This window comes from Lepeophtheirus salmonis, chromosome 14, assembly GCF_016086655.4.
Source record: "Lepeophtheirus salmonis chromosome 14, UVic_Lsal_1.4, whole genome shotgun sequence".
NCBI lineage: Eukaryota > Metazoa > Arthropoda > Copepoda > Siphonostomatoida > Caligidae > Lepeophtheirus > Lepeophtheirus salmonis.
In genome coordinates this window covers 6,043,336-6,054,298 of record NC_052144.2, presented here as the reverse complement: position 1 = coordinate 6,054,298, position 10,963 = coordinate 6,043,336, and the positions used below count along the sequence as shown (strand labels likewise).

Sequence of the window (10,963 nt, the reverse complement as noted above, 5' to 3'; positions counted from 1 at the left end):
GGGCTGCTTTAAAAGATGGGGAAATTGTTGATATAACAAGGAGTTTTTCATGTCCTGTGCATCCATGGACCTCGGTTGTGCCACTTTAATGCCTTCTACTTTTATGAATTGGGATAAATGGTCAGTCACCTCATTATAGGTCACTGACCCCCACGGACTTTTTATTCGCATATTGAATGTTTTATCTCTACCCAAACTGTCCGAGAATTCCTGACTTTCAACTCGTTCCTTATAAGAATTTTTTCTCTTTACATTAATTCATAACGGTGTTGATTTCTGTTGTTTCATTTTGAAAATCATCGAATCAGTCTTGACAATCTTCTTGACAGGTTTTTTCCTTGTCGATTTTATCTTTTTACAGCTCTAGACCCAAAAACTCATCAATCTGATTAATGATGTTTCTGGTCCTTCTTTGCCTGTGGGCGTATCCATCCCCTTTTGTAAGTATTTAGGTAAAGCATCAAAAGTTGTACCTAAGATAAAAAAAAATAATAATAAAAACGGGAGCGAACTTTGTTCCCTTTTACACTATATGTCAAATAGAACCAATACTTTTTTATTTTGTAATAATATTAATTCAAAAAAAGGGGGAAAAAACAAACGAAGAATCTTCCCGATTTTTGTTTGTGTGTTTATTCAGAGTGCGATCAGCAAAGAGAAATGAAGAGTAGTTGCATAAGAAGATGGCGACAATCTTTACTGGACAATATGTCAAAAAGGATTCCCGATAGTAGAAAACCAATGAGAAGGAATAAAAACCTCGTTTGAAAGGTCTCAAATAACACTATACAGGGTGTCCACGATAAATTGGAACTGTCTTAAAATTCAACCTGCTTGATAAAAATGGAATTTGGAGTGTATTTGTTAGTATGAAAAAGTTAGACATGATACTAAACAATAAATGTATTCAACATGTCCACCCTCAGCAGCCACCATCTTCTCCATCCTGCCCCTAAAGGATTTGAATGCCCTGATTACTTCCACAGAATCGACAGCATTCCACTCCCTCGTAATGGAGCCCGGGAACTTTGTGGTGAAGACCGCAGGGACCTCTTCTCTCTCATTGGCAAGCCACCTGCCATTCTGGATGTTGTAGCTTCTGTCGACAGTCCAGTTCTTCTTGTCTGAGAAGAAGATGATTCTTCCTCCATGGCTCTTCAGGTCATTCAGGAGACGCTTACCGTTGGTGAGCCTGGTGGCCTTCATGGATACCGTGAGGATGTTTTGTTTGGCCATTCGGTATGACCTGTACCCGAGGTCCTCATTCACAGCCTTGGAGACGAGCTGTTTGCTCACTCCACGGTTCTTAGCCAACCTGGACAAGGAAGTCCCTGGCGAAGCCTTGATGGACTTCTGGAGGCCTTCAAGGAAGCGGGGAGTACGGATTCGGTCACTTCTCATCTTGTGGGCCTTGCAGCAGACCTCACCTCAACCTCCCAGGCATTGAAGACCCGGTACACTGTGGTCTTGGGGTAGTTAAGAAGCTTGTAGATAGCAGAGGGCTTGTTTCCCGCGCGAGCCAATTCGAGGATAGCGTCTCTCCTTGCTTGTTCCATGATGACTATTGTTTGTTCCCAAAACAATTGTGGTGGATTTTATAGTACATTGTTCATGCAACCTTTTATATTAGTATGATTTAACCCCAAATATCCTCATTATGGATCTGGATGAAGTTTAAAGTAGTTCTAATTTATTGTGGACATCCTGTACACTACTTTTCAGCACTAATTAAATCGATTATAGCTTCAGGATTCAAAATATACACATTTTCAATTATAAAAACAACTTTAACTTCACTTTTCAGATTTAATTAAGCACCATCAAACAAACAAACATTCATCAACACATTCAAACACCATCCATTCAAACAAGATGATTAAGAAAATGTCCAAACGAATCCAAACCTTAGTAAATATATACGTATATAAATTTTTTGGTATAAATCAGTCAAACTTTTTAACTGTTATGTACGCTAACTAACAAGTAGATAGCCTACGATTAATTTAATTACAATTATCGGTATTTTGAACAGGTAAATACAATATTATTATAAACATATAAAATGTTTATAATAAATATTTGGCATATCTAAATTTCACGATTAATACTAATACTGGACATTTTCTTAATTATCTTGTTTGGAATGATTTCTAACATAATCAATGGTGGTGTTGGAGGATCTAGAATTTTCTTTTGAACTATCGTTTTTAGAACATCTTCTGTGTTTTATTAGACAGAAAGAAGTTTTTCAACACAGGGCAGCAGTCTGATACATATTGAAATAAACCCAGTATTTCTGAGTAACTGAGCCCACTGTTTAACCGAGGAACCGTTGTTTTGAATGAGCCTAGTAAAGGAAAGACATTCTCAATTCTCAAACTGTGTACATATTCATCAAAACATTTCATATACACCTATACATATTTGTTCAGCAAATTGATAACAAACTCGTTGAAAGAACTTTTTTGGATTGAAATTGCTTGACAAATATTGTAATCTTTGAGTTGTTTTAACCCCTTTCGGCCTTTATTTTTACAATATGTACGATGAAGATGAGAGTTTGGGAAACAAAGTGCTAATTCTTCATGAAAAAATATACTCCTTTAAGACATTGTTCATTATGAAATGAAACTAACCCCTCTCATAATTTATTTTATCATGTCCTTTGTACTTCTAGTGCTACCGTCTCACTCTTGTGTTACTTATAAAAGATATTCACTATACATAGAACGTCTTATTGTATACTTTTTTTGGTTAAAGAAAGGAGATTAAAAAAGTTTTACCTCATAAATTCTTCAAGTAGATTTTGATTTTTCCTTACGTTAGAAATGAAGGGAAATAATCGAAATTAAATGGATGGACGTTTATCAATACTAACTAAGAGAGAATACATTAACCATATCCTCAAATACCACTTAAGGTTGAGGCAAAAATATATATAAAAAGCTCAGCTATATAATTTTTGTATAAAATTCACATATATATGTTTATACCATATTCACAAAATTATGAAATACATAACAAAATGTTTAAAATAAGTATAAAAACAGCTTGTCTAATATAAAAAAGACCCCTAAGCATTTCGATCGCAAAAGCGTTGTTGGTAGTAAAAGTTTTGATATATACATAAAAGTATATATTAATAAAAGTCGACGAGCTTAGTATTGCTAATGTTTTTAAGGGTAGGAAGCGAGAGCAGCTCCATAAGAAGGAAGCGGAGCGATTGGAGGAACATCATAACCACCTTGAGCAGTTGCAACAGGAACAGGAGCCGTTGATGTTCCATCACCACCACTAGCAGCAGCGACGGTGGCTAAAGCATCCGAATCAGTAGCACCAGATGAGGAGGCAGCAGCAGCTAAAGCGGCTGAAGCTTCTTCTCTTGCAGCAGCTAGCTCTTCATTCTTGGAGTACAAACCTTCAGCATCAGCACAGTTGAAGTTGGACCACAAGTCACAACTGAAGATTTCTTGGTTGAAAATGGTTCCATTGTGGAAAAGAGCAGATCCTTTTAAAAAACTGTTAAACTGTCCTCGACAGACTTTTTCACGGCAGCACCCATTTCGTCCGACCTTCGAGGCCTTGACTTAGAACTTGTGGTTGCCTCAGGAGTTCTTTGGGCTACCATGCTGTAAACAGTGGTGCGGCTGCAGTTCAGAACCTTGGCAATTTCAGTGGGAGTTTTTTCCCGCCTGGAAAGTTCAAAAATTGCGACTCGACGTCTCTCCATATTATCGGCTGTTGTTTTACTCTTGCTATTTAGATTTTGCTGGAGTTTTGTTTATGACTAGTCAAGACCCTTGCCTCGAAGTTTTACTACGCTCATAGCACTTAAAAAAATGTATGTTGTATATTTAAACAAAGATTCAAGGAACTATATATTTTTAAGTTTGCTTTTTTTAATAGACCAGGACATGTAAAATGGCAAGATTTGTTATCCAATAGACCTTATTCTAGAATACGTTCTTATACTGCAAGTCAAAGTCGAATATCAAGCCATGTCCAAGTCCTTGAATATTTTGATCAAGTACACGGCTGTCATTCAAGCTTGTTTTAACTCCATAACGTTAACTATAATATGAATATACTATAGGGACCATAGTGTTCAGTGTTTTCTAGAGTCCACAATATACTAGCTATGAAGTACAAGTCAATTCTCAAGTCGTTAATTATGAGATCGTCTTTAAAATATTGACTCAAGTCCAACTTGATTCGCAAGTCTTGATTCCAAGTTCCCACCTCTGGCAATAATTTACAATTGTATTATAAATTATACATTAATTTTTATAATAACAATTAATTAATCATAAATTTATTATTGAAAGCTCCTTAGTGGGATATTCAAAAGAGAAAAAAATTAATGAATAACATACCTTATACTATACCCACAGCAATTTCAGAGTCTGATGCGTGTTTTAGCTCTCTTTTTTTGATGCAAGCATTGTATACGCGTTAATTAATTACTGAACATTAAAATTCAAAACTAAACGGAGAATATGGAGAATTTCTCCTTTTTCAAGGGTTTAAAAATATTTATCAGAAATATGACTTATCACAGAAATTTTGAAAATTTAATTCAGTTTAAGTTCTGCTCTTTAAAAAGAAATTTTATATTATAATTAAATTCCAACCCATTGTGATGCAGGGAATATAAAAACATGGATAAACACTGGTCTTGTAAAACTAGCACCGACCGAATACAATTGGAAATATAACCTGAAATGTTATGAGTATCTACGAGTGATTTTACCCAATAGTATACAAATCCAAAACCAAGAGTAGTAGTTCTTTTGTTTCCAAATAATTAGCAAATAAAAATTACTCTTTTTGAGGAACAAATAAAATAATTTTTACAAAATGTAATTATTGATTTTATAAATAACTGTAATTAGAGAATGATCTAACTTAAGTGATACTTTAATGGACTATCTAAGAAAATATATTATACCTTGTTTTATATTTTTACGGGAAAAGAACGATTTAACTAGTGTTGTGTTGGTCCTTATTTATTTGATCATTCCAGTCTAAGGACCGGTCCTTCGGACTTCGGATAAATAAAGTTGAGTGGCATCTTCAAGAACTGTACTTTATACGTTTTTAGAACTGGTATGAAGAACTGAGCTGGACCGGACAGAGACGGAACTGTAGAAGGACCGACACAATAATTAATTGATTTAACATGTTATTTAAGTACTTTAATAACCATCTTGTCCATTTTGTACAGTTTTTCAAATCTCATGTTTTTATCCCGTTCAGTATATCAACTTTGAGCAATACAATATTTGTATTAGTGTGTTGTTTTTTTTAAAAATATTTTAGGAGTTATTATTTATCATAGGAGTATTATTTGAATTAATAAATATATTCAAATAAAACGAGTAATACTGTTGTAACTATTCAATATTTGTCCGTATATATTTATAATTATATATAATAATATAATATTTGTTTCTTATCTTCTTCGTTGACTCAAATATTCGAGTTATTTGTAAAGAAGATTCCCTCTCTCTTAAAAGACCGGCCTCAGACAGTGTAAGTATGCCTAATTCAATTTGATTTTAGGCAGATGTTGTGCTAAAGGTATATTTTAGCAGCAATATCGATTAAGATGATTTTTTTGAAATTACATTAAATCCTTTTAAAATAAATTATATCGTATAATAAAGGAAATAAATAAATTAAAATATATATTGGCAAACAATTGATTTGTTAAATAATAGGTTAGGGGAAAAAGTGATTTCGTTTTATCCTAAGGTTTTTTTTAAAATAAGTGTATCTTGCTTACTATTGGTCACATCGGATCATACAATACAGGGTTATATAACTGTGAGTATATAATGCAAACATTTTTTTTTTCTGAAAGTATTGTGGTTGACAAGTTCCATAGTGAATTATCGTGCGTGTAGTTATAAACTGATGACTGATCGAATCAAAATCCTTCTCAAAATCCATGAGCATGGCCGTAAATTCTAAATCCTTCTATTTGGGCACTTCAAATCCATCCTGAAAGTATCTTATTCTTCTAATCTTCCTTTGATAAATTTATACTGTAATGAGTCTATGATAAATGGAAGGGCCCATACAATTCTCTCATAAAGTATTTTTCGGTAAAAATTTGGTTGGGAGTATCTTGCAGTATGGTGGGACGATAATTAGAAAGTATTTTCCCTTATTTGGGATCAGGATAATTTTACCAGTGTTCATAAACTGGGGGATTCCCTTTTTTTTTTTTTAAATCCAAAAGACTTTTTCTAAGATTTTAGGTTCAAGAGCATTAATTTTTTTCCTTTACCTAATAATAAACTTAAATATTGTATTTTTACCATTGGGAGGCAAAACTGATCACCAATTGTGTAGGAAATCATATCTTTCTTAGTTTAGTTGAATGGTCCGTCATATTCCTAATCATGCCTCCATCTGGAGCAGTAATTGCATTTAAAAAAAGAGAACACCCCTAAGATGAAACATTTAAGAGGTAAGAATTTTCTTAGTAAATCAGGAGGAAAAAACTCTTGCATAAGAACGGATTTTGAGATGTAAAAGTATTTTTTTTTTATATGTGACATAGTTTTCATTGTTTGTCTGTAGTTGATATAATTTGTTATTCCAATTCTTCTGCTGTCATTTGATATTAATTAAAAAAAAATCAAAACTAAATTAATAACAAAAAATTTATTTATCTTTTTATTCTACATTCATGTATAACATGTTGAACAGCTATCTGGCTTTGGTGAGAAGTTGCATTTTTATACTAATCTATTGTTCCCACCTTATTATTTCAGAAGAAGTAACGACTCTGCCAGACCTTTTGGTCTGGACATACATTTCATAAGATCCAATGGAATGCTGAAGATGTTCGATGTGAGTGGAACACTTATCGTTTGAGTAACTGCTTGAATAGAAAACGACACATCTGATCTGAAGCCTTTTTTACGTGTGTATATTTAATTTCAAATATGTAACTACTCGTTGTTTTTTTTGTGTAATTAGATATAATTTTCCCCATGAAATATTATTTTATATAATATGTTACATCAACCAAAACAAATACAAATACTTTATTCAATGATATTATGTACAAAGTATAAAAAAATATGTAATTTAAAGACGGTTGTATTCATTGTCTTCTGTAGTCAAATAATAATAAGTAAATAAAAATTTAAAAATAAATAAAAACTTACAGTATAGTCAGTAAATTACTGTATGTACGTAAATAAACTAGATAAAATTGTTGGCAGTATTTAGTATATTGTCTCACAAGGAAAATAATTCTGATTTTATAGTAAAAAACAAGAAATTACCATATTGAGGTTATTATCGATAAGTAACTTTTTCGGACATACAATAAAATCAAATTTTGCGTTTTTAAGTTATCTTTCAATTCATTTTTCAGGTTTGTGCTGTAATTTTTGAAATTTCAAAGAATGTTTTTTTAATGAAGAAAGAACTCTAAAAACAAGGAAATACAACGATAAGGATTCCTTCTATTTCGAGCAGAAAATTAACTTTCCTAGGCCTGAATCACTTATAAAATCTTCAAAATAACAATTTCTATAAAAACTCGTAATTAAAAAAATATTACACTAAGGACAAATTACATAATATTTCAAATGAATATATTTAATAGACAAAATCTATCAAAGGATTTTACAAATAAAATACATCAAATAAAATGAATCTTCCAAAAATATAAGTTTCTTTCTATGATAAATATTTGATATTATACATATATGGACAAGTCATATGCCTAAATTAAATACTACTATATGTTCAACTATAAATATGTAATTCTTGTATAATTTGGAACATTCAAAAAAATTAATTTTGTGGTTTTATCTTTATGAATATTTAGTCTATATACAAGCAATATTTCGACTCATGGATAATATTTCATTATTAATTTATTGTACATTTCAAATTTGGAATAAAAATTTGATATACTTTTAATGATTTAGTTTTTTTTTTTTTTAAATTGAAGAAAGGACTTTCATGAAATGACATTAGATGGAAAATTAACATGAGCAAGGCACCATATCACCAGGCAGTGGCTGAAGCAGCCGAAGCACCAACAGCAGTGATGACAGCATCAGCAGCAGAATCATCTCAAGCAGAACCAGATGAGGAGGCTGCCCGAACTGCAACAGCTAAAGCGGCAGAATCTTCTTCTCTTTAAGCAGCGAGTTCTTCATTCTTAGTGTACAAACCTTTGGCATTGGCAGAGTTGAAGTTGGTCTGCAAGTCACAGGTGAAGATTTCTTAGTTGATAATAATTCCGTTGAGAAAAGGTTTGAAGCTTTCAATAAACTGCATTCCCTATCAGCAATTAAGATAAGGGAAAGTTTGGCATTTAACCTCAGGATCACCTTAGTTTATTATAAGAAATGATTCAATAATGATGTTAGTGTATTTTCAACTTGGCCTTCACAAGAGAAGGATGTTTCTGGAACTTTTTTGTAGATCGGGTGGTCTTCTCTAGCCACTTTTTTAATGGAAGACTCGCCCTTACCATTTTCACCTGAGCCAGCGATACCACCAGATCCTCCATAGCTAGAAAGAGGGGGAGCTACCACATCCCCCTATTGGCTTGTCAGCAAGATCAATGATACAAAGTGAAGCTAAAGCAAGATATAATTTTATTTTGGAATGAGGCGTAAACAAATCTTTTTAGCTATTTGTCTATAATGTGATAATTAATTAATATACAATAATCCTGCCTTTTTATACTTTGCCATTTTATTTCGGTCATTTTTTCTTTCTTTCTTTCCTCACTCTTTTTTTAAACCTAAAACCAGTTCATTATTAATTAATTTAAATAATAAATTATTGTGATAAAAATAATTTTATGTTTGTTGAGCTCATGCTTAAAATTTTATACATATACACTTGCGCTGTGCCATAATTGCATTTATAAGAGTCTTCTTTTCTTGTGCAACTACCAAAAGATCGAAGATTTATATTCATTTTGGTCGTATAACTTTGTTGGGAATCTATGCAAAACATTAACTTTCCGAAAGCCGAAAATATGTTGTTAAGTAAAAAATTTCGTTTGTTATCGTTAATCCTATAATTTGAAGTACTGTTGGGATTTTTTTATTTCTGATACAGAAATGAACAAATAGTTTAGAAAACAAGAAAAACCATATTAGTTTATCTTATTATTTTGATTTAAAAATTTTATGTTCCTGTATTTCTGAACAACAGAGTTTTTTTTATTTTTTTAAATCCGATATTACCAGAAGAAGAAAAAAGAAGAGCATTATAAGAAATCTTTGCGGTCTTCATTTATTTTCAATGTAACTTAGTATGAGAAACAAAATCAGAAAGAAGATTTCATAAATACAAAGAAATGAAATAAGTTAGACTTTCCCAATATTTTAATTTCTAGAAGATTATTTTTGTGATATTGGATACTAATCTTAAGCCATACAACAAATTTACTAGGAACTTGACTTAAATCCTCGAAACAGCACACCTGAGATCCAAAGAACACAAGCTCAACATATCTCAAATTAAATAAATTCGAGTAACAAAATCAAAGTCTTTATCAGAATGAAAATATCTCTCGTGAGTTGAAGTCCAATTTCATCGCAGGATTCCCTCTAATGAGAGTGAATTAGTTAAAATATGTATTGAAGAATAGAAAAATTATGTAAACATGTATCAAAACTTGATTGAAGGATATGGATGAAAAATTATGCTAGTTATCAAGGTGCAAGACCAGGCTACATAAAATAAATAAATCCTATGTTTTACTGTTGTTAATGGGATTTTCGGTTGATTTTGAAAAAGTAAAAAAATTGAAATCATTATTTTAAGCTTATTTCTAGCTTTTGGTAATCAATTCAACTAATGGAATAAATATAAATTGTATAATTAATTTGAATTATCCTTAATAGTCTGGTTAAAGAAGCTGAAGAAGCACCGCATGGTTTGCCTTAAACTCAACTGTATAGTCCAAAGAATATGATGTAAATATATATAAATATTTAGATTCCCTAGTTTTTGGAAAGTTCTACTTAAAAAATGTAGGTAATTTTATGTTTGTGAACATTGAAACACGTAACATTATGATAATAACTATTATATTATTATTCAACATTTATAATTTGTTATGAACAGTTTCTATCTTTTGTATTGTTTTTTTTTTTTTTTCTAAATTGAAGAAAATTATTTTTCTTAGATGGAATAAGATGGAAGATCACCGGGAGCAGGAGCGCCATAACCACCAGCGGCGGCGGCGGCTGAAGCAGCAGAAACACTACCGGCTGCGGTGGCTGAAGCAGCAGAATTATCACCAGCAGCACCAGATGAGGAGGCGGCAGCACCAGCTAAAGCGGCAGAAGCTTCTTCTCTTGCAAGAGCGAGTTCTTCATTCTTGGAGTATAAACCTTCGGCATCAGCACAGTTGAAGTTGGACCACAAGTCACAACTGAAGATTTCTTGGTTGAAAATGGTTCCATTGTGGCAGAGAGCAGATGCTTTCAACAAACTGCCTTCACCATCAGCAATACAGATGTGGAAAGCTTGGCATTCAGCCTCAGGATCAGCATAGTATCCTATAAGAAATGATTAGATAAAGACATTCACATAATTATCAGCCATTCGTATTTTATTTACCTCCTTCAACTTGGCCTTCACAGGAGAAGGATGTTTTGGGAACTTCGTTGTAGATGGGGTAGTCTTCTCCAGGTACTCCAGGAATGGGAGACTCGCCCTCACCATTTCCACTAGCAGAAGCAGCGTTACCAGCACTTTCTCCTCCAAGAGCACCAACGGATCCACCAAGAGTACCATCGGCTCTGCCAAGAGCACCACCAGCTCCACCACTAACATACTCGCCCAAAGGTTGGGCTCCATAAGTACTAAGAGGAGGGGCTCCGTATCCACCAATGGGTTTGTCAGAAATGACAAGTCCAAAGACGGCGGTTAAAACAATGAAGACCTTCATGTTGAACAATTGTTT

At 32.8% G+C, this 10,963-nt stretch overlaps 1 protein-coding gene across 1 annotated transcript; it reads right to left on the bottom strand.

Moving 5' to 3' along the window:
* Positions 1–10,065: 10,065 nt before the first annotated feature.
* On the bottom strand, positions 10,066–10,963 carry LOC121129095 (uncharacterized). The gene is made up of 2 exons (XM_040724768.2): positions 10,618–10,963; positions 10,066–10,556 (listed from the first exon to the last, which is right to left on the bottom strand). The coding sequence occupies exons 1-2, from the start codon at positions 10,946–10,948 to the stop codon at positions 10,177–10,179; spliced, it is 711 nt and encodes a 236-aa protein (XP_040580702.1). The 5' UTR covers positions 10,949–10,963; the 3' UTR covers positions 10,066–10,176.